This window comes from Grosmannia clavigera (genome assembly GCF_000143105.1).
Source record: "Grosmannia clavigera kw1407 unplaced genomic scaffold GCSC_161, whole genome shotgun sequence".
Lineage (NCBI taxonomy): Eukaryota > Fungi > Ascomycota > Sordariomycetes > Ophiostomatales > Ophiostomataceae > Leptographium > Leptographium clavigerum.
In genome coordinates, this window is record NW_014040778.1 from 215567 (window position 1) to 229110 (window position 13544).

At 55.4% G+C, this 13544-nt stretch overlaps 3 protein-coding genes across 3 annotated transcripts; 1 reads left to right on the forward strand and 2 right to left on the reverse strand.

Annotated features, from left to right (window-relative positions):
- Positions 1 to 578: 578 nt before the first annotated feature.
- Positions 579 to 3189, reverse strand: CMQ_8158 (uncharacterized protein; the record flags this gene model as incomplete). The annotated part of the gene is made up of 4 exons (XM_014315699.1): positions 579 to 597; positions 821 to 2170; positions 2238 to 2720; positions 2945 to 3189. The coding sequence occupies 4 exons, from the start codon at positions 3187 to 3189 to the stop codon at positions 579 to 581; spliced, it is 2097 nt and encodes a 698-aa protein (XP_014171174.1).
- Positions 3190 to 4912: 1723 nt separating this feature from the next.
- On the forward strand, positions 4913 to 5173 carry CMQ_8058 (uncharacterized protein; the record flags this gene model as incomplete). Its single annotated transcript, XM_014315599.1, has 1 exon — positions 4913 to 5173. One exon carries the CDS (start codon positions 4913 to 4915, stop codon positions 5171 to 5173), a length of 261 nt encoding a protein of 86 aa, XP_014171074.1.
- A 1097-nt stretch (positions 5174 to 6270) lies between these two features.
- CMQ_8102 (uncharacterized protein) lies at positions 6271 to 7518 on the reverse strand (the record flags this gene model as incomplete). Its single annotated transcript, XM_014315643.1, has 1 exon — positions 6271 to 7518. One exon carries the CDS (start codon positions 7516 to 7518, stop codon positions 6271 to 6273), a length of 1248 nt encoding a protein of 415 aa, XP_014171118.1.
- Positions 7519 to 13544: the final 6026 nt, after the last annotated feature.

Sequence of the window (13544 nt, forward strand, 5' to 3'; positions counted from 1 at the left end):
AAGTAGATCGGTAGAATTTGGTGTATCGCCTTGAATTAAAGCAATAAGTAATTGCTCTTTCTTATCAAACAGCTGGGGGATAGTCTGGTCCACTAAGAATATTGTGGCGAACCCCCCCCAGCGAGTGTTGACCTGGTGGTCTATCATCCACGATATTTTTTCCCTTTCAGAGCAGGCATCCTGTATATATTGCAGCCACAAATAGTTCAGGAGTAGCTTCGACGACTCGTCGTGTCTGATGTTGCGTTCATATAGCTGCAAAGTTAAATCGAAGCATTCTGCTTTGGCAACAGTTTCGAACAGGCTTGTCATGGCGAGCTCATCAAAAGCCTCTTTAATGAGCAGAAACATATCAGCTGCAGATAAATTTGTCTGAGCAAGAGGTCCATATGATATTATAGAATCAGAAAGAAAACCACTTCTATCGAGGTGGAGTGTCTTCCAGTAGCTGCGGCTGGTTGGAGAATATGATCTCACCATACTAATTGAAAAGGACTGGCGCTTAACGTCGCAAATCAGAGCTGCACAAGCAAAGGCGCGACAAATGGCTTCGGACGCATCTGTTTGGGGGTAACAAGCTAGGAGCCGGTGGCCTTCCTGCGTATCAAGAAGATACTCTCGAGCAGTGCGATGGATGAAGAAAATCCCTGTAAATTGTGATTTCTCTGTAGGTTGGGCTGTCGTAAATTCTAGTAGTCCTGCACATCGAGATTCCGCCCGCTTCTGGATGTTGCGGCAAGCACTCTGTATTTCTGGTCTGAGCAAGAACAGCTCGTCACGAGACAACTGAGCCCGGTTACGATATACGTCGGTTCGAAACTTGAGATCCGAAGCAAGCGCCAAGTAGAAGGTAGTCGGTACCATATGCTCGCAGCCATCGGACATGCCGTCGTTAGATTTAATTGCAAGGTCCCCGGGAAATTGGAGAACGAGGTGAAAGTATAGGGCAGCCTCCCGTCGCCAAGTGGCCTCGTCATCTCCCAACCGGCTCCACATGCTTGTGTAGAGAGAAGTGAGCTCGCTCGGTAGAGCATCGATTCTTTTCTGCAGCTCATGAAAGCTGTCTGAGCCAGTCAATCCACGTTGCAAGCTTTTTAGCGCCAATCGGAGCCAGAGGAAAACACCTTCTGCTTTTTCGACTAGTAGGTCCACAAGGCCTTGGATTGTCGTTTCGCTCTCATCCTTGAGAGGATCTTGGTGGTACCGTATTAATAGCTCTCGCGCCACGATCTTGTGGTCTTTCCGGGTTAGGTCCTGCAGTCTGATCGAGGGGACGCCATGTAGCAGGGAAGTCCAGAGTGGCTCTGGCCGGCTGGAGACGCACATCTTGAGCCCTGGTACGGATGTGAAAGTGTCCCGGACAAGCCTTTGGAGATCGAAGTTGTCATCTTGTCTGTCTAACTCATCTAGTCCATCGATAAAGAGACAGACAGGTTGGGTGTGCAGTTTGAGGGTACTTTGCAGAGTCATCTCTAGCTCGTCTAGCTCCCAGTCCGAGGACTCTTGTTTATATGACAGCCTAGGGGAAGCCTGGAGAATTTGGGCCGCGTAGGTGTTACTGGCCAGCATTTGATGGAGGAGAGAGCAAAACATTCCACGGCGGTTTCGCTGCATCAGACTTCCCGAGTTCCAGATGAAGTAAGAGTAGATAGCGTGACCGGGGAGCAGTTCCGCCGTGCGATTGTCCTGGGCAAGAAACTTCATGAAGCAGCTCTTTCCGGAGCCTGGCTTTCCATTGACCCAGAACAGGCCCTTTTCTGAGAGAAGCCAGTCTCGGAAGGGGTGGTACTTTCCCGATTTATCCGGCTCAAAGACCCAGCTGAAGGTGTCTGCCTGTGACTTTTCAATCTGGGTCCGTCGAGAGTTGATGTCGCCATATCGCAAGCTGTTGCGGAGTTTGTTCAGGCGCTCTTCATCCGCCCGCGCGACCTGGATCGTCTGAGCGGCAGCAGTGATGTGGCCTTGGATCTCGGCCTTTCCAGAGTCGATCAACTGTCGGACGGTGTCCACATTGGCTGTCAGGGAGGCCAGCATGCCGACATTCCCCGCGTCAAGGAGCTGGCCAGTGGAGATCTGCCCCTGCTCGAATTTCTGGATGAAGTCTTTGATGTCGGCATTAAGGCTAGTGAAGCCATTCTGCAGCTGGACTGCTGCGGCCTCTTGCCTGTTCCTGTTTTCGGAGAGTTAGCACTCCTGTCTGTCCATCGTGTCTGCGGATATCTGGGCTGGCAGCATACCACACATCGGCCAGCAGCCGGGAGAGCAGGGCCTGCTGGTGCTGGTGCATTTTCTTCTCGAGACGCCCAAGCTTGCCTCGCCGAGCGAGGGTCTTGACCAGCTTGCAGACGGTGCCAGCGCGGCTGCTGGCGATGGTGCGCAGCTCTGCCTGGACCTCGCCCGAGGCCGTGCTGCATTTGTGGGCTAGGCCGAGGAGAGCGGGGGCGCCGGTGTGCTGCAGGACAGGCGACGCGTGCTGCAGGGCGCTGTCCAGCTGCGCGGTCAGCTTCGCGAGCTGGTCTGCGCGGTCGGCCAGGTTCGGGTCCGGCGTGCCGTTTTGGCGGATGGTCCTGACCAGGACGAAGGTCTCGTGGGCAAACGAGAGGACCTGGAAGACGTTGCAGGCCATGCTCAGGGCAGCTAGGGCCTCCATGGTGACCTGCCTTCTTCTCTTCTTCTTCGGCCAGACGGCAGCAGGAGGCGGCACGTGGCTTGCGCACAGGCTGGGGAGAACAGGATCCTGAGACAGGAGTGGATTGGGGGGGGGGGGGGGGGGGACACGACGCAGGCTTAATACATGGCACGACTGCGCGCCCGCGATGGATGCCTGACGCCGGACGCCTGCACGAGTGGGCGCATCGTGGCTTTGGGCTGCTGGTCCGGGCAACGGGCGGTTCGCATCTGCTGTGACGACGGAGACGGCCAATGAGCCCAGCCTCGTGCTTACGCCAAGAGCCCAAGAGATGGATGGGCAGCTGCCATTGTATTTCCGCCGGGGTTGGGCATCGATGCTGCAGGAGTGCAGGAGGTCAGGCAGCGCGGATTGGCCAGGAAGCGCCACACCACAGCCCGCTGCTGACACCCCTTGGCCGATGCCTCTGGGGGTGTCGGCGGCGAGAGGCGAGAGGCGAGAGGCGAAAGGAATTCGCCGACAGGTCGACCTCCTTCGATGCTTGCGCTATGCCAGCACATGGTGAGAGATACGAGATCTGCCCGTCTGTGTCTCACAGGCAGGCGAAGCCCGGTTCTGGTCTCCGGCGAATTTTCGGGGGGGTTTTTACTTCATTTTTATCTCATTTTTCATCGTTTTCACAAAAACATTCCTTTCCTTGCTTTTGTCCGGATTGGGCTGTTTCCGCCCTCCTTCACCAATCCTCTGTCCAGCTTTCATCTTTTATCGTTTCTTTTTATCGCGCGCGTCTCTGTCCCCTTTCCTATCGCTCGGCCTCTACGTGTCTGTTCTGGATCCGTCTGGCTCTCGGTCTGCGCTGGCTTTGTCCGGCTGACATCCGGTTTGCCAGCCTGTGCGTTCTGCAGGTCGACATCCAACAGCGCTGTGACGGTGTGCGCCCATCAGCCTGTCCCAGCATCGTCTTTGTCGGGCCTGCATCGCCTAGCTTCCGATCCCAGGACCTGTCTTTGTGCATCCCCCCTCTCCAGTTGCTCCTATCCAGCCATCGCCCAATACTCTGGCCCTTCCATCCGCCCCCCTTCTCCGCGGCGGTCGCTGACGGCCAGACCACCAGAATGTGCCAGATGTAACACCAGGAAAGAAAGTTTGGAGGGGGACGCTGTCCGGCCATTGGCCGGCCGGGGTGGGGGATGTTGTGGATATGTGGATGTATGGATGTGTGGGGGCCCGAGGGACCTTGTCACGGCCAGTTTTCCCCCGTGGTGGTGCAACCTGGAAAACGGGTCGCAAGGCAGGGCGAGAGAGGGAGGACGAGAGGATGGGAAGCACGGGCTGGGAGCAAGGTGAGGCGAGTGGGCGAGGGAGCCAGCAGTAACAGCAGCTACAGCAGCTACGGCAACAGAAGTCTCAGCAGTCACAGCAGTCACAGCAGTCACAGCAGTCCCAGCAGCTACAGCACCACACGCTACAGCACTACAAGCTACAGCACCACAAGCTACAGCACCACAAGCTACAGCACCACAAGCTACAGCAGCAACATCAGCAACACCAGCAATACCAGCAACAGCAACAGTAGCGGTCGCTGTTGCAGTAGCCGTTGAATCAGAACCACCAACAGCACCAGCACCAGCACAGAGCAAGACATAACACACACACACACACATCTCTCGCTCGGAATGCCTAGGCCTTCTTCAACAGGCATGCATGCATGGACGAGCATGCAGGCTCGCATTCGCAGCATGCCGGCGGACATGCCCTGCTCCTGCTCCTGCTCCTGCTCCTGTCTCGCTGCACATAAAAACAACTGCTGCTCGTCCTTGTCCGTCCAAGTCCCATGCATGGATGCAGAAGCAAGGAAGAGTGGTAGCATCCGTCCCCAAATCCTACCTGCGTCCGTCGCCATTTTTCTCGCTCCCTGTCTCCTGCTTGCCCTTGTTCCTCTCGCTCTCCTCCCTCTTCCCTCTGTCCAGCTGCCAGGCTGTCGGACCTCTGCATCCCGTGAACGGAGCCGAGACGAGATCCAGTCCTCTTAAGAATACCCTTTCCCCCCGAACCAAGAGTGCCAATCCGAAAAATATCCGCTGCATCCATTGCTGCAGGCAAACACTGGCCCCAAAAGACAGAAATCACTTCTCACCTCGTCGCTGCAACTTTGCTCTCCTGCTCAATTCCACAAAGAGCCTGTCTCTGCTCGCCTGCTCTCCCAATTTTTTCAATTTTTTCAATTTTTCTGCTCTTCGTCTTCACCTGCCATTCCCCGCCCATCCACCGCCCCTTTCCACGATGGAGTCCCGCTTCTTCGCCTTCTACCAGGTGTCCGCGCACGACATCGTCACGCGTGCTGAGGCGGCACGAAGTGCCAAAGCTGGGAAGACCGGCCATGGCGCCCCGACCGGCGGCAATATTGGCAACATCGGCAATATTAGCGGCGGCGGCATCGGCCCCGGCAGCAATCACGGCACCAACAAGAAACAATATGTGGGCGCAGTCGGCGAGCGTGGCGCCTCAGATGACGGCGCGCTGTTCGAAAAGGGCGGCAAGTGACGGGTGGACGAGGTTCATTGGTTGGTCGGGGGCTCGCTTAGTTTCTGCCGTTTCTCCCGTGCTTGTCCTTCCTTGTCTCTGCCCTTGTGTCATTCATGACATTTAGGCATCCTGTCGTTTCCCGTTTCTGTCTTCTGTCTCTGTCTTCTGTCATTTGGGACCGTCTCCGTCCGGTGCTTGTCGTCCTCCGTTCAGGGCAACGAGAGAGATCTAGGCCGGTGCGAATGGCAGAAGGAAATCGCTTTCTCTGGGTCGGCTAATCTTGCTCTGGGTTGCTGGATGGTCTGGGTATGGATGTTCCGTAGGTATTCGCGTTGCCGGGACTTGGGTCTGCTGTTCTTCTGCGTTTGTGCTTTCTTTGTTTGCTTTTATTAATGACACGGCAAAATAGGTAGCCGAGAATGCATTGTCTGGCAAAGCCAGAAGTACCTTTTGTTCACAGAATACAACCGAGTTTCAGTAATCATGAACTGCCGTAGCCGAGCCGTGCTACCACACACGTCCCAGACTGATGGTAAGATGCGTGACACGAGAAGAGCACGAGCGTGCCAACCAGGAACAGGGTGACAGTGGCTTCAGGGGTGGATATCCTCTTTAGGAAACGTCGGACAATCACTCGTTCGAGCTGTTCACTCGTTGTTAACTACCTAGTCTGCACTTCAGAGCAGAGAATAAGCAAGATGATACATTGGCAACAGGAGTTCGATTAATAATACTTCCAATTAATGGGGAACGGATTTGCAGATAGAAGCACCGAGGAAGGTAAAATATAAATTGAGAGAATAAAGATAAATAAGAAATAAGAAAATAAGAAATAAGAAATAAGAAATAAGAAATAAGAAGTAAGAAAATAAGAAAAAAATAAAAATAAAAAATAAAAAATAAAAATAAAAATAAAAAATAAAAAATAAAAAATAAAAAATAAAAAAAACCAACGACAGCAGCCTGCCAGACAAAGGAAATTCATTATCCAGAAAAAGGGTATCCTTGCGCGTCATCTCTCACATCATTCCTACATTCGTTTTCCGTTACATGTCCTTGTCCTCGTTACGCCTTTTTGTGTGTGTTTGTGTGTTAGAGTCTTGGCCAGGCTGGATCTACCAGCCCTTGGAGTGGTAATCCATGCCCCAGTTCCAGCTGCGCGGCGCCACGTAGTCGTCGACGTACTCGATCTTGCGGAACTGGACCGAGCGGTAGTCACGCACGCCACGACAGACGACCGTGTCGGTGGCCGTCTTTTCTGTCTTGTCCGTGATTTCTGCCTTTCCCGTCTTCTCAGCCCTGGCTGCCTCTTCCACGAGCCGACAGGCGTCGCGGGCAACGGCAAGTACATCGGGGGCGGACTGGGTGCGGCGGACCGGCGGAAACGGACGGCTCTCGACCTGGTCTTCTCCCGGACCACCCACACACCGACGGCTGCCGTACTGACGGAAGATGTAGCGCGAGTTGTTCTCGTCCAGGATGCTCGAGTGCAGCGTGCTGCTGAGCTCACCGCGCAAAAGCCGGCCGTTGCAGCAGATATCGCGACGCGGCGGCGCGCCCACGACAACGGTGGGATCGGCACGCGGGCCACAGGCGCCGTTAAACGGCATCGACGTGAAGGGGCCAGTGCTGTCGACGATGGCGCGCGGCGAGCGGTGCACGAAGAGCAAGCCGCCTGCGACCTGGGGGATGTGCACGAGAGGAGGGGAAGATGGAGAAGAGGCGAGAGAAGAGGCGGAAGAGGAGGAGGCAGAAGACGAAGAAGAAGCCGAAGGAGAGGATGACAGCTGGGGCATGTCTGACTCGGCCGGACTGGGAGACTGGCTCGAAGTGGGATGACAGCGCAGCGGGTTGGGAAAGTCAATGGGAAACTGGGCGTCGGTCATGATAGTAGAGGCAGAAGCAGCCGAGGAAGTAATGGTGGTGGTGTTGTTGTTTATGTTTGTATTGCTGCTGCTGCTGCTGCTACTGCTGCTGGCAAGAGCCATGCCAGAGGCCTGCTGCTGGCGAAGCATCTGGGACAGCAGCGAGGTCTGGGGTATCGGTCTGGGCACGGCAATGCGCTTGAACACGATCTTGCCGTCGTGCTCGTCGTCGTTGTGCTGCTTGGGGTTGCGGGCGTCTGGGAGCCGCAGCTGGCCGCAGTCGTCTTCCCACTCGTCGTCGTCCTCGTCGCTGTCGAAGCTGATGGCACTGCTGCCGATGTAGGTGCAGCCACCGCTGCTGGCCTTGGACTTGGCCGGCGACGAGGGCCGACCGGCGAGCCGAGAGGTAAAGGCCGTGAGCGTAGGCGGCAGCATCTTGGGCTGGGCTGGACCCTCGTCCCGGCCGGTGGCCAGGCCGTTGCGCGGCATGAAAGACATCGTGTAGATGGCGGAGCAGATGGATGTGGAGGAAGAGATGTGCGTGTGAACAGAGTGCAAGTGCAGACCGGTCGAGATGGAAAACGAGAAGACTCTCTTGTCCTAATAAGGAGCTGCCACGGTCTCGACCTGTACAGGTCTGGGCGGCGAGGGAGTGGTGGGCAGCGAGGACAACAAGTAGCAGACGCGCGAGGGAAATTGTGGGAACAGCAGACGGTCGGCCCGCGAGGGAGGAATGTCGATCGTCGATCAGTAGTCTCACCAAGCTGGGGCGAGATATACGTCTCTGTCTAGGACGGGGTCCGAGGCAAAGAGGCAAAGAGGCAAAAAGACAGAAAGGCAAAGACAAAAAGAGCGAGACCAGAAGGTCGAGGAGCCGTGTCAGACACAAGTGGACGGGATGATGATGGTGATGAAGCAGGAAGCAGTCGAGACAGTCGAGGCCATCCTGTCTCGACGGCCTCTTCTTTTCTTATAACAAGGTCTGGAAGGGAAGCCCGACTGGCGGTCAGGATCCACACCGTCTGATCTGCTCTCCTGCTCTCCTGTTCTCCTGCTCTCCTGCTTGCTCCTTGTCTCGACCGCCTGGCGGTTGGCTGTTGTGTCGTGTCGCCGCGGATGCGCCATGGAGATGTCGGAAAAAAGAAAGAAAAAACATGTTGCGGTAGTGCAGCGCTGCGGCTACTGGCAGACCGGGGGGGAAGGAGCGAGGGGGGGCTGCACCTGCAAGATGAGAGAGTCTGGGTCTGGCCCTTGCTCCTTACGCGCCCTTTTTTTTGCCCTCGTTTCCCTCTGCCATTTTTCAACCTGCCATTTTCTTCTTCTACTTCTCTTTCCTTTCTCTCGCTTCCTTTTCTCCTGCTTTCCTATTCCCTTCTCTCTCCTTTCCCTTCTCTCTTCTTTCTTTCTCTCTCCTTCCTTTCTCTCTCCTTCTCCTTCCTTCCCCTTCCCCTTCCTTCTCCTTCCCCTTCTTCTCTCCTGCGGGTCTTATCACAAATTTCTCTGTCCAATAAGGACTGCTCTTCCTGTCTCTCTCCGCCGCCGATCACAACCCTCGCTTTGCTTCTTTTTCCGAGTCACTACTACACTTGGGGGTCCCGATCGACAGAAAGCTCCCCCCCTCGCTTCTCGTCCGCCCCTGGCTACCGGGCTAGCATCCCGCTGGCTTCCGTCTCTGCCCTCGCCTCCACAAGCGGCCGTGTCCTCTCTGTCCCTTGTACTATGTATTACATGTTATAAGACCCCTCCCCCTTGCCTCGGTGGTCCGTCCTTGGGAACCCCCCCTCTGATTACTAGCCGTTGGCATCGTAGTCGTATTGCTCGCAGCCATTTCCCGTACTACATGTATCTAAAGTCCTCTTCGCGTCCGGGCCAATGAGCCAACCCTGTCTCGACCATAGGCGAGAATATGACTTGTCAGCCTCCTAGGAGGTCTTGATCAGTCATTTCCTTGTTGCTTTTTTCTTGTCCTCTGGCAGCTATTGTTTACGATACGAGTACTCGGTATCCCGTGGCTTTCTCGCCACCTACCGTCCATTCTTGTCCACGGCTGCGCATCGACTTACGACATGCTGGCCCCTGCATTCTTCAAGGTGAACAGCATGCCATAAGGCTAGTCAGTCGCTGAGAGATGTTGCTATTCCCAGACGCCCATTCCTCCACCGCTCGTTTACCTGAGTATGTACGCCATCCAGGCCACGCCATCCTGGGCACGCCATATCGGCAGATTTCTTTCAGCCGGTGAGTCCTCCCCGCAAAGAGGACTAATTAAGATGCTACTACGACGGAGCAGTTGGGCCAATCCGCCACAACGGCAGCCGAGGGGTTCAGGTGGGGAAGCACAACGACGCCAGTGGACACGCTTCTCCCCATCTGGTCAGCTCCGGCCGTGATGGTCTCTCACTCGCAAACAAAAGCACATGGCCATCGACCGTCATGGTTGCCCATTGCTCTGCTAAGTCCGCGCGTTCAGCCCCAAGAGTCCAGGTCCGACGGTCAGCGGATGGCAGGACAGTTGGTCAGACGGCAGGTGAGAGTTCCCACGAGCAGCAGGTCGCCTGCAGCACACCTGTGCATGGTGTCCATGTAACCTGCCAGCCCCCCCTAGCACCACTGTCTCGGCTCGACTCAGCTCGAGCGCGCCGGGACAGCCGGGCGGGTCTTGCTCTAGCTGGCCGGCACATCATTGGGGTATTTTAGTGCTGTGCTATGGAATTCTCAGCCTATGGCCGCGACTCAACCCCTCTGGCGTACGCGGGAGCGTCCCGCGGGACAGGGGGTCCAGCAGTCTACGACGTAAGAAGCTAGCAGCCCGTCCCCCGATCAGAGGTCTTGTTTAGCGCGTCCACCGACCAAGCCGCTCGCTGGCTTGGCTGGCTTGGCTGGCCTGGCTGGCTTGGTTGGCCTGGCTCGCCGGCTCATTGGCTCGCCGGCTGTTTCCTTGTTACATAGTACAAACAGCGCCAGCCCCCCTGTCCCTGCCACCTGCCTGCGACGACCACTGTGGCACGCCCTACAACGTACCTTACTCGTATATCCGTACGGCTCCTACGTTGCGACACATCACATTTCTCTAACAGCGGCTGAGCCCTAGAAATACTGCCCCTCCTTCCCCGACACACCCCCCATCATCGTGCAGCACACCCTTGGACAGCCACCACGCTAGATTGCATCTCTTTCCCATAAAATGTAAGAATCTTACATACGACGTAGTACGGAGTACGGTTGCCACTCCACCAGCACCTCTCAAATTTCCGATCTCTCCGTCTTGCCTTGCGCTATTCCCCCCCCCCCCAATCGCATGTCAGCCCGTCGATCGGTTGCTGGCACGAGGCCACTACAGTCCGATTTGCTACGCCCAGCTAGCTGTGCTCGAGCATTGGCTGTCCCCCCACGCCAAGCTGCTGGAATTTGCACAGGGAGAGCCAGAGCCAGCATACAGAGTAATGTGCTGCTTTGGTCGCCGGACAATATGGATCCGCCGCTATTCGCCGAGACATGCGCACGCTCAGACGTGTTAAACCGCTACTGTTTCGCGAGAGCCTGTAGGCGCGTGTGCTGTCCTACTGCTCGCCTCAGCTACCGCTCCGTGTGGCCTGCTGCAGGAGGCGCTGGAAGTATCAAAACGGCCAGACGTCGCAGAAGGCGCAGACGATAGAACATGCCTTGCATCTGGTTAAGCCTCTTTTCAGACGTTTTCGTCTTGTCTTGGCCTGCGTGCATATACACGAGCAGAATCGGTCTTGCAATCAGCTGGAAAGAACATGATCATGCATGTATCTCGTGGCAAAGACGAAAACCTGGATTTGTGTGAGACACATGGCCTTAGGTGGAAGCGTAGACTGCGTTAATCGCCGCTGAAAAGCATCCTTAGAATCCATACAGCGAAATATCATCGTGCCCCTTCACTTTGACTCGCATACGCAGACCACGAGGAACTTCATCAAGGAGCGACTGTCTCTCCACTCTTACAGATATGCCGTGCCACACGAGCAACAGCATCGTGTGCATACAGCTATACTCCATAGTTGAAAACGGCCTCGAGCCGAACCAGCGGTGAGAGTTCTCCAACTTGTCAGAAACGAAACAGCGGTATCAGCACAGCTGCACAGCATCCACTGAAAAGGTCAAGGAGCCTGGCATCTGCATGCTCTCTACAGAGGAGCGACAACTGCTCGCATCCAAAGTCTACTTGCCCTCTCGTCGGACGTCTGGGGAAGATGGAGGCGCTCTGCTTGCGTTTCCCCAGTGCCAGGCCGTCCTCTCCGCAACGACCTGCCATTTGCCTCCGGACACGTCGGATTTCCGTTGCGTGTATCCAGCCCCGAGGGCCAGAGGCTTTTGGACTAATGGCCTGTCCGGAACTTCGATGAGACAGAGGGGAGGCAGCCAGCCGTTGCACAATGACGACGCTCTATCAACGGCAGTTGTGTCCTCGGGGTTCTCGACAAATCTGCCTTGTCGCTGTCAATCTAGTCGGACCCCCGAGGCTCCCATATCTCGACGTCCCCTCGTGACACTAGACACGATCTACGCTGTCTGTGGTGCTACCGAGAAGTCCTGTTCTGGACACGTAGGATACGGTCTGAGAGCCATGGTGCGCCAGCTTTTCCAAAAGCAGTAACAGCGGCGTATCGTAGCCGCCGGAGGAGGCACGGCACCAGCAGAGTTTGAGCAAAGCGCAAGGCCAAGCTGACCGCCTACAGACTGCTCTTGTACGCGCAGATACTGGTGCCTTTGTGCCCTGATGGATTGCCCTGTCGTCTGCAGTTTGGGTAACTGATTTCATTAGCAATGTTCCATCATATGCAAACGCGGTCAAGGCAAGTAAAATCAGCCAGTTCGACGCCTTATCAGATTGTCCTGGTTCTCCGCAAATGGGTTGAAAGTCCTCTCGGAAGTCAAGCATTGTATTTGTTTGGTAATCATCATAAAGGCGCCGGCGGCCACGGCAAAAGAAAGGGCAAGGCAATGCGATAGAGTGGATTGTGCACATACCTGTAAAGACAACGGTCATCTTCACCTCCCGCGTCATAATACGACAGAAAATACGAGCACTCCTAAAGAGCACTCCGTTGGAGTAGTCAGTATCCAGAGCCCTGAACCCTGAATTACAGGCTATGCAGCTGCAGCTGCAGACGCAGCTTTCAGCCAGAATGGGCCACACTTCACGGAAGACAAGGTCGGAGGGTCCGCGAAGACGGTCAGGAAAATGACTTTCAGCGACGGCGGAGATACGATCGTCGTCTTGATTGTAATCCTATTCACCGCTTTCTTCTCCGCTTGTTCTCGTCTTCTTAGTATCTTGTTTCTTCCATGTGAGCTGCATGCATGTCATCAGGTGGTCGGGAAGTCCAGCGGTTTAATTAAACGATGCAGGCAGAATCAGGTTAGCCCAGTCGAAAGAAGACCAGAGGAAGGCTAGGTGGGAGAGATCGAAAACGGGAGGAAGAAAAAAAGAAAGCAGGCGAAGCAAACGACCAGCTTCGTTGCTGGCCACTGCCACGCGAAGCCTGCAGGAGCTCGGGGAGCCCAACAAACAGACTGCAATGCAGAGGAGGAAAGTGGAAAGTCGGTCAGCAGCTGGGCCTGGGCCGCCGATCTGCTGCATGATGCGTATGGTATCGTGCGAAACCCAACTGCTTGACGGCTCTCGTTGTTCTGTGAGGAACAAACTCGGAAGAAAATCTCGATTTTTTCTGGATCGGTGGAAATGCCATAAAAAAGCAATTTGTAGATGACTAATCACACGCCAGTACCCACTATTGCGATACGTAGTGTAGGATAATACTCCGTACTTTGCCGTCAATGCGTGCCTTGAACTCACCCAGAAAGCAAAGTGGCCGGGGTTGACAGCTGAGACAGCGGTTGAGCTAGCAAAAACAACAGACTGCCAAAGAGACGCCAGCCGTCTGACAAGGGCCGCTGCCATGCGCGGGCCAAAAGACGGTGATACGAACACGCGGTCCCTGGCCACTTGACAAAGGGAAGCTCCGTGGAGCACGATGCCAGACGCAGTCGAGCCCCCCGTGTATGCAAGCTGTGGCTGGACGTGAACGACCAAGCTTCCGTGCATGTGCTAGCGGCGACGGCAGCAGATTCTGGCAGGGGCCTGTGAGAGGAAGTTTTGCCGATTTTGGATAGTAAGGAGCATGAGTACAGTAGATATACGGAGGTTACAAGGGTAAGTTACTAGGGTACGAATTTGTACCGCGCACTGTTTAAAAAAGTCACTGGCCTGCCATAAGCCCCTGGTCGGACTCTGGTCAGTACTTGAACCTACCCTAGTTTCTTTCGCCTGTAACCGTCGTACTCCGTACTCTGACTCTGTACGGAGTACTCTGTATTATAGTAGAAATCGTAGGGGGACAGGGGGAGATAGGCTCGCAGCGCACGGGGGGTGCCATCTGCCATCTACATTGCTTCGTACGAAATACTCCGTAGAAGACGGACAGGGGAACCCTAGCACATAGCATTCTCATGTAAGATGAGCATCTACTCGTGCCCCGCCCCACCCAGGGCGCGCG